The sequence below is a fragment of the Gobius niger genome (assembly GCF_951799975.1).
Source record: "Gobius niger genome assembly, chromosome: 15".
Classification (NCBI taxonomy): domain Eukaryota; kingdom Metazoa; phylum Chordata; class Actinopteri; order Gobiiformes; family Gobiidae; genus Gobius; species Gobius niger.
The window spans coordinates 3,186,051-3,206,569 of record NC_136866.1 but is presented as its reverse complement, the minus strand read 5'-3'; the positions used below and the strand labels follow the sequence as shown (position 1 = coordinate 3,206,569).

The 20,519-nt window shown below is 40.6% G+C and overlaps 1 protein-coding gene across 2 annotated transcripts in view; it reads right to left on the bottom strand.

The window, feature by feature from the left end:
* Nucleotides 1-1,336: 1,336 nt before the first annotated feature.
* The window catches only part of fam49a (family with sequence similarity 49 member A), a 54,062-nt gene continuing 34,879 nt past the window's right edge, over nucleotides 1,337-20,519 (bottom strand). The window contains exons 2-12 of one of the 2 annotated variants that reach the window (XM_079571842.1): nucleotides 18,436-18,491; nucleotides 12,706-12,785; nucleotides 8,259-8,380; nucleotides 8,072-8,177; nucleotides 5,890-6,026; nucleotides 5,686-5,763; nucleotides 5,461-5,577; nucleotides 3,671-3,750; nucleotides 3,354-3,480; nucleotides 3,197-3,267; nucleotides 1,337-1,634 (exon numbers count right to left, since the gene is read on the bottom strand). In XM_079571842.1, coding sequence (XP_079427968.1) covers nucleotides 1,571-1,634; nucleotides 3,197-3,267; nucleotides 3,354-3,480; nucleotides 3,671-3,750; nucleotides 5,461-5,577; nucleotides 5,686-5,763; nucleotides 5,890-6,026; nucleotides 8,072-8,177; nucleotides 8,259-8,380; nucleotides 12,706-12,775 — 972 coding nt within the window. In that variant the 5' untranslated portion in view covers nucleotides 12,776-12,785; nucleotides 18,436-18,491 and the 3' untranslated portion in view covers nucleotides 1,337-1,570. Of the gene's footprint in view, nucleotides 1,635-3,196; nucleotides 3,268-3,353; nucleotides 3,481-3,670; nucleotides 3,751-5,460; nucleotides 5,578-5,685; nucleotides 5,764-5,889; nucleotides 6,027-8,071; nucleotides 8,178-8,258; nucleotides 8,381-12,398; nucleotides 12,479-12,705; nucleotides 12,786-18,435; nucleotides 18,492-20,519 lie in introns of both variants that reach the window. The other variant, XM_079571841.1, reaches the window with a different exon arrangement.

The following is a 20,519-nucleotide window of genomic DNA, read 5'->3' as shown; positions in this document are numbered from 1 at the left end:
CCACCGTTTTTACATTCTGAGATATGTTCTTACCTTAGCTTTGACGAGTTCTTTAGGACCTGTCTGATCTTCAGTCACGTAAACACAGCGCAGACGGCGTTAGCATTTAGCCTCTCCCTCTCTCCTCTATAGCTCCAAAACAGGTCAAGATAGAAGCTACCAAGCTCTTCCACGTTTTCCCTATTTAAATATGGTTACGTGAAGTGTTCCACTACAAAGTATAATTACACACAATTAAACAATGTGGATTTTCTAAGCGGATAAAAGGGGGGACTATATTGTAAGGCGTAATAATCCGCGCAGTAATCTTCACTTTACTGTGCGGATTTCAAACTACTCCTGTGTGATAAATGTGATAAAAAAATGGACGAAAAAAGACAAAAATTTGATAAAAAACTGACCAAAAAATTACAAAGATTTGACCAAAAAATGACAAAAATGTGACAAAAAATGACAAAAAAATCTTCACTTTACTGTGCGGATGCCAAACTACTCCTGGTATTATTACGCCTTACAATATAGTCCCCCCTTTTATCCGCTTAGAAAATCCACATTGTTTAATTTTGTGTAATTATACTTTGTAGTGGAACACTTCACGTAACCATATTTAAATAGGGAAAACGTGGAAGAGCTTGGTAGCTTCTATCTTGACCTGTTTTGGAGCTATAGAGGAGAGAGGGAGAGGCTAAATGCTAACGCCGTCTGCGCTGTGTTTACGTGACTGAAGGCACAGGGGAAGACCAGACAGGCCCTAAAGAACTCGTCACAGTATGTAAAAACCGTGGCCTGTTCCTTTAATATAGAAGCTGCAGTTACGTGTGAGACCTGAGGTGGCAGTAGTGAGCATAAAAATGACCAACTTGCATCTAGTCTCTAAACAAATGCAGGATTTATAGTATATTTCTCTCCCCAATAAAGATACAAAGACAAAGTGGTTTAACAGCCCATAAATACATAAATAACGGGCTACACGCTAACGCTAGCTATGACCGTCGTGTTTTTTTTTCTTCTACTGAACAATCCGCTGTGAAAAAAACACCCACGTGGACCCGATTTCGATAAGTGTGATAAATAAATGTGTATTCCAGCTAAAAAGAGTGAAAAATGGTGCCACGCCCCCTTCTGTGACACGACGCCGTCTGTATTGAGACTACTGGGCCTGAAAAATAAATCCAGGACCAGACTAGTTTCCACCTTCATCAATTTGACATTGTTACATTGCACTAAGGTTCAAAGTGCACATGTTTCCAATGCTTTAAGGTCTAAATATGATTGATAAGACACGGAGTTGCTGCTGTGTCAGTCAGATATTTGCCTTCAGTAGAAATGTACCTTACAGACAGGTAGCATAAGGCCGACTGGTGTGCATGGTTTGTGCTTCGACAGCTCCAAGGTAGAGGCCGTTCAAGGTTTTGTTTTGTCCAAAGATTGTGAAGAAGCTGGAGGGAATGACTGATCCACACGCATATTAAACATCTTTAAATAATGTAAACATATACATCATACTGAGGTCTCACTGATCCTCTTCATTTACAGTAAAAAAAAAAGAACAAACGGGACGGAGCGGACACTATTGGAGCATGGCCCGGATGTTTTTGGGGGTGGACTCGTCGTTCAGGTGCTTCGTGGTGAATCTGCGGGGAAATAAAGACTAGTTAGTTCTATATTACATTAGGCTTCAAGGGACAGAAGAGGAAAAGGGAAATTGTTATGTGTCCAAGCTCATCTGTGTATGTGTTTCCTTCCAAATAACGTCTAACATATCTTTCTTTATCCCTGACTGACGCCTAAATGATCATTACAACGCAATCAAATAAGCAGTAATGTATGTATCTAATCACTCTCTGTATTTGTGTGCGTCTGCCTTGTCTTCTATTGTTGTACTTTACACTATAATAAAAATTAGAGGGGTTTCCGAAGGCCGACGGCGATATGTTAAGCCGATATTTATGGCAGATTTTCCCAAATTTCTGGTCGATAATCCTGTTAAAACATGAATGCTGTACTTAGCCGCTCCAGCAGTGGCCAAATTTTGCTTAAAGAGGGGGAATGGACTTATTCAAGCTTTACATCATGTTATTCTGTCACTCCCTCATTAAAAACATGCCTGAAGTGTTGCCTTGGCACATTCACGTATTTCTGAGTCATCTGTAAAAACTCTGATGGCGGCCATTTTAGGGATAGGTTTGCCTGAGTCCTCCTAGGAACGCCCCCACCTCCTGGAGACGCCTCCGAGCTTTCGTCACCAGCCGAGTAACCAACCACTGCTCCTCAGCAGAACCCCCTCCCCACTGATGCCACAGACAGCGTGTGGAGGGGGCGTGTCTGAAGGCTCAGAGGTTCGTGACCTCTTAACTCCCGCCTGAACCGAAAGGAACACATTTTTTTTCCATCATTTTTTTTGTTGGGTATTCAACTCATTTTTGTAACTTTTTTGTCAATTTTTTGTCATTTTTTGTCACATTTTTGTCATATTTTTGTTTTGTTTTTTGGTATTTTTTTGTCACATTTTTGTCTTCAATTTTTTTAAATCAATTTTTTGTCATTTTTTTGTCAAATTTATGTCACTTTTTCATACATTTTTCGTCACTTTTTTGTCACATTTCCATCATTGTTTCGTCTGAGTTTTGTTGCTCTTTTCACAGCTATTTCCAGAAGCTTTTGGACTGGGGGTAAAGCCAAACTGGAGAAAATGTGCTCGTTTCAGGCGGGAGTTAAGGGGTTAAAGAGACAGAGGCCTATTTCAAGACATTCACTACAGCCATTTTGAGAGAGACATTTTATACAAGGCAGTTATTCTAATTGACTGCATTTACAGACCAACAGAAGGTTTGTCATCATTGTAGTGTGATATAGACTGGTGCTATGGGACTGAAAAAAGCAGAATACCCCCTCTTTAAAAATATGTACTTTTTATGGCAGTGGTTCTCAAGATTTTAACTCCAAGTCCCACCAGGCCAATCAAGAACAAATCAGGACCGGAGCAGGTCTAGAAAGGCCCTAAATACACCTAAACTAGACTGAAGTGTGTCTAAACTGGGTGTAAAGCCAGAAACACTGAACTCCATAATGCTTTTGTAATGTGTTGAACTTATCTGAGATGATGCATCACCTCAGGAAGCCCCACTTTTCTGAACCACTGATAAATGAAAGACCAGGCTCGTCATGTGCCACAACCACATAAGATGGAACATACTTGAGGGCGTTGAGGAGGCCTTCTACGTTGTCTATGGGCTGCTCCTTGAGGACTTTTACACAGCCTTTCATCTGCAGGGAAAAGAAGTGAGTATAAAGAGTATAAAGAGTATAAAAACCTCTCAAAAGAAGAAGATTCAGACGTAAAGCTCTCTTACATCGATCTTCGAGAGCTTGTTGAACGCTCCGTTGGGATGAACGTGGTCGTACAGAATGATGACCCCCACCATGACCCTCATACAAAACAGGACCGTGTCCTCGCTGCTGAACCGGCTCGAGTATTCCCTGCAATCAAGCCACACAAAGTAACACGATAAACTAATCCCAGGGACAGCGATGAGCGCCGTGTAAGCAGCAGATAAGACTTTCATTTAAAGGAGATACCGAGGCGCTTCTGATATTAAAAGCTCCAAAAACAAGCAGAGAAAATCACGGCGTCTGACGGAAACGTGTGAAAACGTGTGTGTGAACTCACGGCGTCTCCAGCATGACCTTGCACACGCTGGCCATGGTGCTGAGACAGTCCGTCGTGTTCTCCAAAGGGAGCGTCTTGTTCTGGCAACAAAAAAACATCACAGAGATGACGGAGCGAAAATGATCTCACAGAGCAAGAGAACTACTAAACTAGACTAGACTAAAAACTAAATTCTTTCAGTTTTCAGGTTTTGGGCCAAATTGGAACATATAAACTTTCACCCGGAAACAGAAAATATGCCTAATCTTCACAATAACATGTTTAAATATTGCGCTGATTCAATGTTCCCCCATAGACTTATATGGGAGAATGCAATTTCAAGGGCCTTTTTCTCAAAACACATGTTTCTGTCATTGTGGCGACACTATGTCCACGTCAGTCGGACCTAAAGACTTCACATTTTACAGCCTTGGACTGAACAATGCTTGGAAGATTTTTTTCAGAGGGATTTTTCATTATTTAATCCCTAAGCCCCATTTATTGAGTTTTTTGAATGTCAAATATTAAGGCGAAAATACATTTTTTACACATGTTTCCCACTAAAAAACAGATTATTTTAAAACTAAACAAGAAATCCAAAATCCCCTGAGAAAAAGTCTTGGTAGCTCAAAATAATGACAAAAATCCTGCAAAATAATGACAAAAGAGCAGCAAAAAAATGACAAAAGAGCAGCAAAAAAGTGACAAAAATCCAGCAAAAAAGTGACAAAAATCCAGCAAAAAAAAAAAGACAAAAATCCAGCAAAAAAAAAGACAAAAATCCAGCAAAAAAAAATACAAAATCCAGCAAAAAAAAAAGACAAAAATTCAGCAAAAAAAAAAGACAAAAATCCAGCAAAAAAGTGACAAAAATCCCCTGTGAAAAAGTCTTGGTAAATCATTAATCAATAAAATGAAACCATAAATTTGAATGTAGCTCTATCCATTATTCAGATTTCGTCGCCGAAAAGATGAAAGATGAAATTTGGGGCATTTTTAGGCATAAAACACCTTGTTCTTATATGAAAAGATAAAATGACAGAAAACTTGCAATGTATTTTTTTCTCACATTTATGCCAGTGATCGACAGCAAAAGCTTCAAATTGAGCTTTAGAATCACAAGTGTAACTAAAGATTCTTTACCCATTTTTTTTTTCATGTAGTAAAAAGTACATTTGTTTTGTTTTGGACGGTGTTGGGCTGGATAGTGTTAAAAGACACCACTCTTGAATAAAAAAAAAAAAAAGGTTTAGGTACTACTAAGTATTGAAAGCAGGTACAGAAAAGAAATATACAATCTTTATATTCAGGTGCAGGGGAGGGGATTGAAAAATGTTGGGAAAAGGTAAAAAAAAAAAATAATAATAATAATAATAATAAATTAAACAACATTTTGGGGAAATTGGGGGAAATACAGATTTTTAAAAAAGGGGGAAAATGGATAAATGTAGGGACAATAATTGGACAACATGCAAAAAATGTGGGAATAAATTGGTTACAAAAATTATGGGGGAAAAAAGTAAAAAAAATACTTGGAAAGTGTTTTTTTCTGCCCTTTAATAGTTAAAGGAAGTTTGTTGGTCGTTTCACCTCAAACAAATGATACAAATGCAAAAGAAACAAAATGGAAGGAAAAGGAAAAAATTAACATTATTAATCTGTTTTATGTTGACAAATAATTAATGTATTGAAAACCAAGCATTGTTAAAGTGCTCCATCTTTCAGTATTGTAAAAAAAAAAAGATATTCGATACAAAAGATACACAAATGTTTAGATCTCGAGTATTGTGAAAGTGCTCGGCCCCACTCACCTCTGTGACGAAGTTGGTGGTGGCGTTGCTGAGCGTTTTGAGCATGGGCGTGGCCTCGGCGTAAAACAGAGACATCCGATTGGCCATCTCGTTATTCACTTCGCTCTCGATGTCCAGCTGCAAACAGAGAAACCGGATCAACTACAACCTTAACCACTGAAAACCAGGCATGTAACGTGTAAAGGAACAATCCTCTCCACATGTTTTTCACCCTGCGTCTCTTACGTTCATGTTGTTTATCCTGTTTCGACTGATCGTCCTTCTGTAGTAGCTGAAGTCGTTCTGGATGGCAGGAATTCTCATCTGCAACACATGCAAAATCATCAATCTATGGACTTTTGGTCAATCAAACACATCACTTCATGTGTTGGTCCAGCAGGAGGCAGTAGAACACAGGACACCCTCTCTGAGACATCTGAAAAGCATCACCTTGAGCTCGTCGAATCGGAGCGTGAAGTGGAGGATCTCTGCAAACTGCTTGGCCAGCGCCTGCTCCTTCTCCAGGTGCTGTGTGGGCGTGTAGGGCGGACACGTGAGGCAGGTCAGCAGGCTGTACAGGGCCTTCTCTGTCGGGGGAAAACGCAGTACACTTCAAAACTGTACTGCAGTGACGTGCACAGACATTTTGAGGGGCAGGTGCTCAACCAAGACAAAAGGGCAACTGTCACTAGTGACACTAACAGACCATTGATTAACATGTCTAATAATGTGGACCTAATAATAAACTAGACTTTAGAGGACGACGTAGGACAATCACATTGCTCTGCACTCAAGATTAGCACAAATACAGATAAGTAGGCAAAGGTACTATAGGCTACTTAAAATATCTGGTTTGTCAAAAATATGTTAAATAACAATAATCCTGGGCTGTTCGTGTTCCTGTGCTCCTCACACAGATGCAGTGTCCAGAACCCAGGCACTTCCTCACCTTCTCTCTCCTCCTCTCCCTTCTCTCTCCTCCTCTCCCTTCTCTCTCCTCCTCTCCCTTCTCTCTCCTCCTCTCCCTTCTCTCTCCTCCTCACCCTTCTCTCTCCTCCTCACCCTTCTCTCTCCTCCTCACCCTTCTCTCTCCTCCTCTCCCTTCTCTCTCCTCCTCTCCCTTCTCTCTCCTCCTCTCCCTTCTCTCTCCTCCTCTCCCTTCTCTCTCTCCTCCTCTCCCTTCTCTCTCTCCTCCTCTCCCTTCTCTCTCCTCCTCTCCCTTCTCTCTCCTCCTCTCCCTTCTCTCTCCTCCTCTCCCTTCTCTCTCCTCCTCTCCCTTCTCTCTCCTCCTCTCCCTTCTCTCTCCTCCTCACCCTTCTCTCTCCTCCTCACCCTTCTCTCTCCTCCTCACCCTTCTCTCTCCTCCTCACCCTTCTCTCTCCTCCTCACCCTTCTCTCTCCTCCTCTCCCTTCTCTCTCCTCCTCACCCTTCTCTCTCCTCCTCTCCCTTCTCTCTCCTCCTCTCCCTTCTCTCTCCTCCTCACCCTTCTCTCTCCTCCTCACCCTTCTCTCTCCTCCTCACCCTTCTCTCTCCTCCTCACCCTTCTCTCTCCTCCTCTCCCTTCTCTCTCCTCCTCACCCTTCTCTCTCCTCCTCTCCCTTCTGTCTCCTCCTCTCCCTTCTCTCTCCTCCTCACCCTTCTCTCTCCTGCTCTCCCTTCTCTCTCCTCCTCTCCCTTCTCTCTCCTCCTCTCCCTTCTGTCTCCTCCTCTCCCTTCTCTCTCCTCCTCTCCCTTCTCTCTCCTCCTCTCCCTTCTCTCTCCTCCTCTCCCTTCTCTCTCCTCCTCTCCCTTCTCTCTCCTCCTCACCCTTCTCTCTCCTCCTCACCCTTCTCTCTCCTCCTCTCCCTTCTCTCTCCTCAGCTCAGCTCACACTGCTCTGGTCCTGGTCTACGCTCAGCCCTGACTTAGTCTGAATAACAAAGCTCATTTTCAGAACATTTTATAGCGCGACAAAACAGAACCGGTAAAGTTACTGACTTGTTCCCGCTGACTTTGTCCTGATCTCGACACGAGGGGTGGCGCAGACGTCCTCGCACTGACGGCCCTTTCGCTTCCTTTCCCCATAATAATCCCGTCATGTCGCGCTGGCTCGTTCATAAAGTTATCGAATTTACTCAGTTTACTTTACTCCCGGGTCTCACAGAGATGGGCTGTACCATCTTCTCAAACGGGGGAAACACGGAGAGGCGGAGGAGGAAGGAAGCGCGATGCTGTACTGCAAGTATCGTGGAAAAGACTTCAGGGAATTTCTAACTTTACTCCTTCATGGAAAACAAACCTAAAGTTGTTTTTCATGTATGCTTTGTAGTCCTGCATATATTCCGCCTGTCTACTTCTCAAGAGCTCACAACGCTAGCCCTCCACCTGATGATGTTATGAAGTGGTGCTCTTTACTGTTATTTCTGAACTATTGCAACAACAACAAAGCATTTTCTAAAACTATGACAAAAACTGGGCTACAAAAGTCATTAGCAGCTTGTTGTTCCACTAACCTCAATTAAAGCTGCTTCTCCAAAGACTATGATCTATGTTTTTTTTTTTTTTTTTTTGGCAAACGAGAAGGCAGGAAAACAGGGTGCTTAACTAACGCCACAGCTCCTCATTTAAGTTCAAGCTTCGTTCGGGTCTTACCCAGCCGTACGGAGAAGCAGTAGAAGGTCTTGAGTTTGATGACGAGCGGACACACCGAGTTCCAGGCACGCTCCTGGTGCATGAGGTCACTGGGGTTTTGTATGGCCTGGACACGACACAAACACACAAATCAAGACTCCTCATGGACAATGTGGGAGCAGCGGTGTCATTGTTTTATGCTCCTCACATCTCTGATCTCCTGCCCGGCTCCTTTATACGACTGCAGCCCGGACAGGATGCTCTCCGACTCCTGCAGCACCGAGTTCACCTGGTTCCACACGTCCCGCTCCGCTTCTGTGGGCTGGGCATCTGGTTTAGAGAAGAAAGACCATCAATACGTGCTCTAAACATGGCAGAAAACTTATTCGCAAATCAGAGCAGGAGGGAAAAAACTAGTGGTATATGTTTTGTGCAGTTTGCAGAATGTATTGTTTTTGGCGGTAGCTGATAAAAAGTGCTAACATGGTGAGAGCAGCTGAAACAGCACTCAGGAGGTTTTGTTTTTCTAAGTCGACACCCGCAATGCGAGTCAACACGAGGATTCGAATGACAAGGACAACTGCATCAGCACACAGGAGCCAGGAGTCTTAACCGTCTTATTTCTCCAGTTTGACTTTACCCAAATGTAAAAGCTTCTCGACTGAAGCTCACAGCCTCATCTGAAAGCTACAAAACTGATCGAAACTGAGCTTTTTCCTTGTTTTGTTGCGTCTGTCACTTTTAAGCTGCATTTTTGTTACTTTTTATTGTGTTGATCTCTTTTTTGTATTGTATGTCACTCATTTGTGGCTTTTTGTCACTTTCTTGTGTCTTTTTCGTGAATTTTTGTGACTCTTGTCTTGTTTGGTGACTTTTTTGTCTTGTTTAGATTGATTTTTGTCATTTTTTGTCATTTTTTTGTTATGTTTTCATTACTTTGTCTTTTTTGTGAATTTTAGTGAATTTTTTGTCTCGTTTTCGTGACTTTTTTCTCGTTTTCGTGACTTTTTTGTCTCGTTTTCATTACTTTCTTGTGTCTTTCGTGAATTTTTGTGACTCTTGTCTTGTTTGGTGACTTTTTCGTCTCGTTTTCGTCACTCTTTTGTCACTTTGTCACTCTTTTGAGGCTTTTTATGTTGGTTTTCCTCACTTTGTATCATTTTCATGACTTTTGTCTCATTTTCGTGACTTTTTTGTCTCGTTTACGTGACTTTTGTTTTGTTTTCATTACTTTGTGTCTTTTTCGTGAATTTTTGTGACTCGTCTTGTTTGGTGACTTTTTTGTCTCGTTTTCGTCACTCTTTTGAGGCTTTTTGTCTCGTTTGTTGATTTTTGTCATTTTTGGTTCTTGTTTTCATTACTTTGTCTTTTTCATGAATTTTAGTGAATTTTTTGTCTCGTTTTCGTGACTTTTTTGTCTCGTTTTCATTACTTTCTTGTGTCTTTCGTGAATTTTTGTGACTCGTCTTGTTTGGTGACTTTTTTGTTGTTTGGTGACTTTTCAGTTTTTTGTTTTGTTTTCATTACTTTTTTGTCTTTTTCATGAACTTTTGTGACTTTTTTGTCTCGTTTTCGTCACTCTTTTGTCACTTTGTCACTCTTTTGAGCCTTTTTATGTTGGTTTTTGTCACTTTTTCTCTTTTTTTCGTGACTTTTTTGTCTCGTTTATGTGACTTTTTGTCATTTTTTTGTTATGTTTTCATTACTTTTTTTTGTCTTTCGTGAATTTTTGGGACTTTTTTTGTCTCGTTTTCGTCACTCTTGTGGGGCTTTTTATGTTTTTTTTACTTTGTATCATTTTCGTGACTTTTGTCTCATTTGTCATTTTTTTGTTATGTTTTCATCACTTTCTTGTGTCTTTTTCGTGAATTTTTGTGACTTTTTTGTCTCGTTTACATGACTTTTTTTGTCACATTGTCACTCTTTTGAGGCTTTTTATGTTGGTTTTTGTCACTTTTTCTCTTTTTTCGTGACTCGTTTATGTGACTGTCATTTTTGGTTGTTGTTTTCATTACTTTTTTGTCTTTTTCGTGAATTTTTGTGACTTTTTTGTCTCGTTTTCGTCACTCTTTTGTCACTTTGTCACTCTTTTGAGCCTTTTTATGTTGGTTTTTGTCACTTTTTCTCTTTTTTCGTGACTCGTTTATGTGACTGTCATTTTTGGTTGTTGTTTTCATTACTTTTTTGTCTTTTTCGTGAATTTTTGTGACTTTTTTGTCTCGTTTTCGTCACTCTTTTGTCACTTTGTCACTCTTTTGAGCCTTTTTATGTTGGTTTTTGTCACTTTTTCTCTTTTTTCGTGACTTTTTGTCTCGTTTATGTGACTTGTCATTTTTGGTCAGTTTTTTGTTTTGTTTTCGTCACTACTGTGGGGCTTTTTATGTTGGCTTTCCTCAATTTGTATCATTTTCATGACTTTTGTCTCGTTTTCGGGACATTTTTGTCTTGTTTTTGTGACACTTTCGTCTCATTTTCGTCACTGTTTTGTACCCATTTTGTTGATTTTCCATCACTTTTTGTTTCGTTTTTGTTGTTTTTGATGCTTTTAGATTTGGGAACTCCACTATTTCTCCCTCCATTGGCTCATTATTGTCATGGAATGCGGCGATAATCCCGGAAATGTCAGCGGTTTTGAAGACACAATCCCGAGCTTTATGTTACATTACTTAAAAACACACACACATCAATTTAAAGTGCTTCAAACAAATAGAAAGGTCATGCAGGAGGCAAAGGTCAAGGGTCAGCTTCATTTCTAAATCGGCCTGGTGTTGCACAATAAAATAATCAATCACCGGTTATAAAACGGCCGTTAGCGATTCACTGGAGAAGAATCACGGCTGAATGAGCTGAACCCTTGACCAACGCCAAACAACAGAAGATACAGAGAAACGGGATGCGTTCGAGAGTCAGCGGTAAATAAATCACCGTCTTTTCAACTTTATCCAGCCTTAATCAATTTGTGCTGCTAACAGATGGGACTTTATACTTTGAGGCATTTTTTCTTCAATGTCAATAAGCCCAACATTGATTATAACCCAAAACTGAACATCTGTAATGTGAATATTTGCACGCAAACATTTACCCCTTTTCACACTACGACCTCTTTAGAAAAGTTATGACTAGGGCTGGGCATTTTAACAAGTCTGTTTTCGATACTTTTCTCGATACCGATGCTAAATAATTTGTCATATAGAACCATGGACCAGATTATTAATGTTAATTTATTCCTTTTCCTTTTCCTTCCACTTCATTTCCTTTGCATTTGTATCATTTGTTTGAGGCAAAACAACCAAAAAACTTCCTTTAACTACAAAAGGAAAGTTTTTTGTTATTTTCCCCCCAATTTTTTTTACCATTTGTCATTTTTTCCCCTAATTTTTCCCCTAAATTTCCCCCAATCTTTCCCCTTTTATCCCCAATTTCTCTACATTTTACCCCATAATTCAACATTTTACCCCACCCATTTCCCCCCCAAAATTTTCCACTTTGTCCTCCATTTTCTCCATGTGTTTTCCCCCCAAAATTGTACATTTTTCCAATCTTTTTTTTCATTTCTTCCCCATATTTTTTCCACATTAAACCCAATTGTTTTTTCACCCTTTTTTGTCACTTCCTTTTTCATATTTTTTTCCTCTAAATTTCCCCCAATCTTTCCAATTTCATCCCCAATTTCCCTACATGTTTTTTTCCCAAAATGTATCCAAAATTCTACATTTTACACCCCAATTTTTTCGATGTGTTTCCCCCCCAAAACTTTCCCAAAATTGTACATTTTTCCAATTTTTTCTTCATTTCTTCCCCATATTTTTTCCACATTAAACCCAATTATTCCACTTGCTTATTCACCCTTTTTTGACCATTTTTGTCACGTCCACGCCCCAATTTTTCATTTTTTTCCCCACATTTTTTTTCTCTAAATTTCCCCCAATCTTTTCAATTTCATCCCCAATTTCCCAACATGTTCCCCCCCCCCCCCCCCCCCCCAAATTTACCCAAAATGTAACACTTGACCCGTCCATTTCACCCCCATTTTTTCCCCCACTTTCTGCTCATTTTTTTCCATATGTTTTTCCCCCCCCAAACCTTCCCAAAATTGAACATTTTCCCCATTTAAAATTTTTTTTTATCCTACATTTATCCCAATTTTTCCAGTTGTTTTTTCCCCTTTTTATCCCAACTTATGTTTCACTTTTTTGTGACAAACGGCATCAAAACTTGAATATAAAGATTACACATTTCTTTTCAATACATGCTTTAATTTTGTAACTTTTTTATTTGAACAGCCCGAGTTACGACAGCTACGTGAACGCATCCCATCCCGGATCAAAAAGCAGAAAGCTGTGCTCACTCTCAAAGTCAAGGAAAAAGTTTGGCCCCTGATCGAAATCGGTGCAAGTGAGCACTTTTAGCAGGTTCCCCATTTGGACTCTGCAAGAGAAGGAAGAGGAAGAGAGAAAAAGAGAGGTACGGTGTTAAACAAAACAAACAAAGATGCAGAGTGCAGCCCAAAGAATAAGTGAAAAAAAAAGCAGACTCCAACCAAGCGGCATAAACCTGTGGAGGAGGAAGAGGAGAGGAGAGAAGAGGAGAGAGAAGGAGTGCGGAGCGGCGGCGGACATCTTGGTTTGTTTTTTTCCGTCTTGGCTAAAACTTACTTTCAAAGTCCAGGAAAAAGTGTGGATAGTTCTCTATATCTCGTGTTAGGACTTTTAGCAGGTTACCCATTCCAGCAAACCTGATGGTCAGAACACACTGGTCACACACAGGATTGTCAAACACAGCAGGAGGATAAAGACGGTTATTCAAACACCAGCATTACGAGGATTTAGATTTTAAAATGGTCTTCAGGCCTCAGCGCTAATTTTTTAACACATATAGAGGAGGAGAGACTGAAATATGATGAATGGCTTAATGCTTCTCTTAACCTCTCAACTCCCGTCTGAGCCGAGCACATTCTCTTAAGTTTGGCTTTACCCAAAGAAAACATTAGTGTAAAAAGTGTCAAATTTGCGACAAAAAGGTGTCAAAATTGTGACAAAGTACGAGGATGAAACGAAACAAAAAAGTGACAAAAACATGACAAAAAAGTGCTGAAAAAGTGACAAAAAAGCGATAAAAAAGTGACAAAAACATGATGAAAAAGCAATGAAAAAGTGCTGAAAAAGTGGCAAAAACATGACAAAAAAGTGACGAAAAAGCGATAAAAAAGTGATGAAAAAGCGATGAAAAAAGTGACAAAAACATGATGAAAAAGCAATGAAAAAGTGACAAAAAAGCGATGAAAAAAGTGACAAAAACATGTCAAAAAGCGATGAAAATGTGACGAAAAAAGCGATGAAAAAGTGACAAAAACATGATGAAAAAGTGACAAAAAAACGATGAAAAAATGACAAAAACATGACAAAAAAGTGACGAAAAAGCGATGAAAAAATGATGAAAAAAGTGACAAAAACATGATGAAAAAACAATGAAAAAGTGACAAAAACATGGCAAAAAGCGATGAAAATGTGACGAAAAAAGCGATGAAAAAGTGACAAAAACATGACAAAAAAGTGATGAAAAAGTGATGAAAAAGCGATGAAAAAGTGACAAAAACATGAAAAAACAATGAAAAAGTGACAAAAACATGGCAAAAAGCGATGAAAATGTGACAAAAAAGCGATAAAAAAGTGACAAAAACATGGCGAAAAAGTGACGAAAAAGTGACAAAAACGGGACTACAAGAGATAAAAATGCAACAAAAAGCCACTGAAGAACGGCAAAAATGTGACCAAAAAGCGATGGACAAAAAACATGTCAAAGTGAAATCAAGGCGGCAACAACTCGAAGAAAAATTTCGATGAGTTTTGTAGGTCCTTCAAATGAGCCTATAGGCTGTGAAGCTCAACAGGAGATAATGCACTCGGTTAAGGCGGGAGGTAAGAGGTTTTTTTCCTTGTGTAACATAGTAAAACTCTTCCTCCGTGCCTCCTCACAGCAGCCTCTCTTCTGCGGCGTCGCTCTTGCCTGGAGTCCAGTGTGAAGGGACACAAAGCCGCTCTGTTCCTCCGTGTGCACATGATCATCACACTACATTATGCGCAGCCTCCAGCCACAGACCGGAGACTATTTCCACCACATTCACTCCTCGCGCTCGCAGCATCGGCCTTCACAGAAACAGAGCAGCCCGGGCTAATGTAGGAGGGGTTGAAGCGTGGATTAACCACAAGGGGGGGCCGCTGAGCTGGTTTTAGTAGAACTGTAGGTTGGAGAGGTAGGGAATTCCTCTAAATTACTATCAAAGCATTCCTGTGTTTGGTATGTACTATTACAGGGCAAATATCCAATATGCCATGTTCTCATTTCATTGAGCATTCTGACTGTGATTAGTTTGGTAATTTCACTTTGAAAAGCATTAACACATCGACACTAATTCGTACAAGAACCACAGGCATTTCAGAACATGTCTGACACGCAACAGCACCCCGGGGAAACAAGATATTCTCAAGCTTGTGGATAACTTTACATAACTGCAGCTTTAGCTCCTTGGTATTGTAGACACATAACTGCCACTATTATAAGTATTGCTATATGACAAAATACGTGAACTCTGAGCATTAGTTTGTTTAAGACTTATAGTTATACATGTATTATAAAACATGTTAACAAAAAACAGGAAGATGCTAAAAAGGGTGGGAAATATAAGCATTAACTTCAGACAATGACTTGACAAAAGGTATGTTGAAGAAGTACATTTCCATACTTTTGACCGAAGTAAAACAAACTTAAAATTACAATAACATTTATGAGGATGGGGAAATTGCTCCTCTTGAACCTGGAGTGCAGTGTTAATTTTGTCGACTAAAATATTTAGTCTTAATTTTAGTCAAAGTGATATTTTTGACGACTAAAATTGGACTAAAACTAAATTAAAAGTTTCTCATGAGACTAAAACTATGACTAAAATGTCCAGATATTTTAGTCGACTAAAATGAGACTAAATAAAAATGAAAAGGAGAGACTAAAATCATCCAAACTTGTATTGACCGTCTGAAAGAGCCTCAGATCATGTAAATCTTCTGCCAAAGGATCAGCTCTGAGCTTTGTTCATGTGGAGCAGAAACATGAAGCAGAGGAACAACATTAAATATGATTATAATCAATATTATCAATGCAAAGTCCACTAAATTTACTTGTAATTTTAGTCGACTTAAACTAGACTAAAATTGAAACGTTTTGTTAGACTAAATGTCGACTAAAATTAAATTACATTTTAGTCAAAAGACAAGACTAAAACTAAAATAATATATATTGTCAAAATTAACACTGCTGGAGCGTTCACTAGAGTTTCACAAACATCAATATACGGACATTCAAAAGCAAAGATGATCTAAACTAGATACTCATTTGCGTTATAGTGATGCTTTTGCTGACTTTTAATACGTAAATAACTAAGAATCTAAAAGGAACAGTTTTTACACACTGAGATATGTTCTTACCTGAGCTTAGACGAGTTTATACGTATCTGTCTGGTCTTTGTGCCCATTTGGAGCTATAGCAGTTAGGGCTGAAACGACTAATCGATTATTGAAATAGTTGACAACTCTTTTAGTCATCGATTAATCGTTTTCTGGTTCACACAAACTCAAATGGAGCAAAACTGACATGAAAATGTAGTATTTTTGATGAAAACCTACTTTGTTTTACATAGTGAGGGTCTGTAGTGTTTTGTATACTGTAAATTTCATAAATATCCGTCTGTGTCTCGTCCAATCAGAAGCAGAATTAGCGCCAAGAGCCTCCAACAAACATTTACTTTAAGTTTCCTCCATCAACACGTCCTCGAGCGGCGCCACTTTAGCGTCATGTGATTTTTTAAATCCAATTTTCCTGCACCGTTCACAGCCAATCGATTAATCGTAAAAATATTAGATAGATTAAAGCAGTACTAAGTAACTCTTCCCCCTAGAGGCCATGAGCGCAACTGCAGGTGTAGTAGAAAGTTACGATTTTTTAACTTATTTATTGTCTTGGAGAGTAAATACTACGCTGACAGGAAAGGTGAAGGAAGAGAGGGTTACTGTGCATCCAATTATACAATGGAAATATTTTTTTTCACTCAAATTTGGCTGTAAATACTGTTTAAAGTGACGTTAGCCCGCAGTTAGCTTTGCCCGTTAGCATGTTAGCTTCTTCTTCGTGATTCCATTAGTGTGTATTGGCGGCTCCGGTCCGGTGGCAGTCAAGTTGCAAACCTGGTTTTCTGTCCAGAGACACCAGGGGGCGATGAAAGACCCTCCAATCATCCCATAAACACTTGCATCACCCCCACAGGGACTACGAAACGGATTTATTAAGGTAAACACGTTACTTAGTACTGCTTTAATCGATGACAAAATAATCGCTAGTTGCAGCCCTAATAGCAATATGCTGGGAGAGCCCAAACGCTAACAACATCTTTGGTCGTCGTGTGTGACTGAGGGCACGGGCACAAAGACCAGACAGGTACGCATCAACTCGTCTAAGCTCAGGTAAGAACATATCTCAGTGTGGAAAAACTGTGGCCTGTTCCTTTAAACTACAGTAGACTGACTTAGACGCTGCTTTTAACAATTATGATCAAAGGCTATGGTGCTGGATGGTATTTCAATGTACTGCATTAGGACTACTACTCTTTTTTCATAGAAGCCCAATAGACTAGAACACTAGAGCACCGCTGCTGTGATTAGACAATATTTTATGGAGAAATAGAGTGTTTTGGTAGTAAAACATAACATATCAAAAACTCCCTTTGTCCAAACTGCGCTGAGCTGAAAGTTGACTTCAATCCTGTTTAGCTTGTGCGCTCAGAATAGAAAATAAAGGCGTCACATGCCACTCGAATCTTTCTGGCACTTCCCCTTGTCATAAAAACGTCTGGTTCAGTTTAGACACCAGACAGAAAGAGAAATGACACTAGAATAACACTTTGGCTGCTTCCTCTTTCACTGCAACTCATCCAGAAACGGCTTGGAACTTGGAAATGTTCTGCCCACAAAGACGCATCGATCAACAGAAAATAATGACAGTAGGTGGACAGTCCCCGACTCCCTGTACTTCTACTTTTGACATTCGATTCCTGGAGGAGGACGGTCTTTTTCTAATCATTCAGCTTTAAAATCTTGTCCTCTTTGAGCACGAACCTCCCATGCAAATGAGAGTCTGGATCTCAGTGGGACTTTCCTGTTTAACTGAGGGTCAAAAAACAAACTGTAAGACTTTGTAGGCCTTAAATAATCAGAGGTTTATAAAATCATACTGCCTTAAACCTTCAAAGGGTCATTGAAATTTTAATATACATTCAAAAATGACCAACATACACCTGCCGGACTCCAAGAAAAAAACAAGTTCTTGCCATCAGTGAAGAAGCAATCTATGGATGGAATAACCTGGTCATTCAGGAGGTTCATAAGTGTAATTCAGCCAACCAGAACACTCCACTCTCAAAACTCAGGGCTACTAGTGATTCCTCGAGTCTCCAAAATCACTGTAGGAGGCAGACACAGTCCCTACATTTAAGACTAGGCTCAAAACGTACCTCTTCGAATGAGCTTATAATCAGGTCAGTTTGGTAAAGCTCTGACCCACAGCCTGAAGTAAAGCTGCCTCAGGAGGAACACTGCTGTGGGAAGTACGGTCCACTGAGCGCTATACTCTGTAGTCTGTTTATCACTATTCACATGGCGTCTCCTGTCCCCCCCCCCTCGGGAGTGCCTGTCTAGATCGAACGGAGGAACCTGCATTCTGGAATCTGAGGACTGGACGGTCTGTGATCTTGGCCCGTCTGCTGAGGGATCCTTCGGCCCTGGGTCTCTATAGCCTGTCCGTCCATGGGAGTGGATCTCTCCTTCTGTGGTTCTCCCCAAGGTTTCTCTTTTGTCCTGCCGGGTTTTTGAGTTTTTCCTTGCCGTGCTGGAGAGTCTAAGGACGGGGGACGCCCACGCCGCTCATCGCTGCCTCCTATTGGACGTTATATTTGCCTGGATTCACCTGAACTTTAAAATTGTCATATTTATTGCTCTGTTTTATTGCCTTAATGTTTGGTGCAGCTGTGAGGCCACTTCTGTTGTGATATTGGGCGATACAAAACCATTAAACTTAAACTTAAACTTAATTAAACTCAATGTCATGCAGCCAGAATGATCCAATCTTCTGTAATAGTTTCTCCTCATAATTGCTTGACAATTACCTGCTACCGCGACTACACGCACCGCTGCTCTTTGTTGTATTTGCCAGAACAAGCAGCGAGCGAGGGGGAAAGTTTCCTGCTCTGACACAAGTGCAGACTGATCCTGTAGTAAACGGCCCTCACCACACCAGAGGCTCACTACTACAAGACCGGGCACGCTCCGGAGTGTGGCACGTACCTTGTGCGACGGACAAACTCGAGCTGCTGTTTAGATCATCCGCTTGGTCTTGGTTTCTGCAAGAAAAAGAGGACTGTGATTAGGAAACCTGAGACTTTGAAATTCATTTGTGGAAAATCTACAAATGCACCTGAAATTGAAAGGGGTTTACGAACATTACAACAAAAGAACCTTGTTCTCATGGGCTTTGACTTCACTTTCGTTGCTATTATTGGGAATTTATTTACTATCCCTGCAAGATCATAGACTCCTATGCAAACTGAATAATACAAATATCTTCATCTTATGAGAAATTATTGACTTCAACTACTTCATCTGTATGACTCTGTACTATCCTGATCTTGCTCAAATGGCCCCACATTATACACACTAATCTACTTTCAAAAATATTGGGTTTTATATGGACAGCACCCTCTTCTGGAGGAGTTTGGCTTCTACCTTTCCCCAACAATCAGAGTACCTCTGAGGGACAGCCACGTGACTAAAATAAGTCTGGAATCACGTAGCGTCTATGTCAGGCCTACTCAATTGGCGGCCCGCGGGCCATCTCCGGCCCGCCAACCAATTAAATCTGGCCCACGCCTCATTTTCCATAAGTATATCTATTTTTTGGCACTATCCGGGCCGCGTTCGCGTCGCTCCGCGGCGCATTCGCGCCGGAATCGCGCTACTTTGCGTAGTTGTGTGCCTGCAGCCTAGCTAGCGTCTCTCCTACAGCGCGGGCTCAAATGAAAACATGGCTCTTTAAAACGGTGTAAACTGAGTGAACAGGAGCTGCTCGTTGGACGGACTGACAGGTTTTCTAAACCGAAGCACAAGGACAGTGTGCAGCGAGTTTTTGGACTTTTGTTCGGATTATCCCGCGCAGAAGCAGCGCTCTTCGCCACCGCGGCAGATGACCACATGTTTCCCTGTCGTCTTCATCGTTACAAAGGGCTTGACCAGCGACTGTCAGGTAAGAAACACCAGTTCAGTTGTGGATGTTTGAAGGATGATGTTTGCGGATGATGAAGCTGATGGTGCGTGAGTTTTGGATAAGTGTCCTGCACCTGCAGCGCGCGTGTTTAACCGCTCAGCGCTAAACCTGCTCTCTGGGCTCAAACTTAACAAAATAACATCTGTATCATGAATCTGACAGGTGCATTTTCTTCCTTTCTCCCCCGACTTCATTCGTCTTTGTGTGAAAAGTACAAGCGCAGAGATGCTCTTTGTGAAGTTAACAGTGGATGAGCGCGCCATCTCCAATGAGCTTCTTTCACTTTGATCATAAAGCTGGAGGTCTGGACAGAACAGCGACTCAGGGTTTGGTCAGCGCTTGTCCCTCAGCTGAGGAGCAGTGGCTGAGCAGGAGTTACTCATGTTGTTTGAGATGAGCTGGTCTCACATGTAACTCTCTTAGTCTGTATCAGGCCTTTGCTCTGGTTTAGATGTGATTTAGTCCTGCCTTAGCCCTGATAGATCATGCTTTGCCCTGGTTTAATCCTGGTTTAGTTCTGAGTAGTCCTACTTTATTATTAGGCTCTTTATTATTCTGTATTAATATGTTATTGCAATGTTTCTAAAGCCTAAAATGCTGGAATATAATACAACTATTGTGTTTAGGTCCAATTCTATTCTATTCAAGCATTGATGATAATGAAATTATCATTTATTTATCCCAAAAATATGACCGGCCCAGTAGCCAATGACCTCCGACAAATCTGGCCCAGTGACAAAAGTAATTGAAGAGCCCTGGTCTATGTAAACACTTAAGAATCCGCTTCATGGAAACTCAGACCTTTTATTTGTTGCAGCTGAACCTGAGATGTCTCTGGTCTTATCGCAGTGGTCAAAACCTCGATGGCGGTTCGATAACGATAAACCTTGCAGCCCTACTTTTGAGAACAATAAAGTCTACACAATACAAAAAATGGATGTACAGCAGGGGTGTCCAAAGTGCAGCCCGGGGGCCAAATGCCACCCTCAGACCAATTTATGGTAGCCCTCGGCCTCTTGCTGTGTCGGTACACATCACCAGAGATGGACCTTTTTATTTGAAATGTAATAATTCTATACAATTCTAACCGAACAACTAACCTTTTATT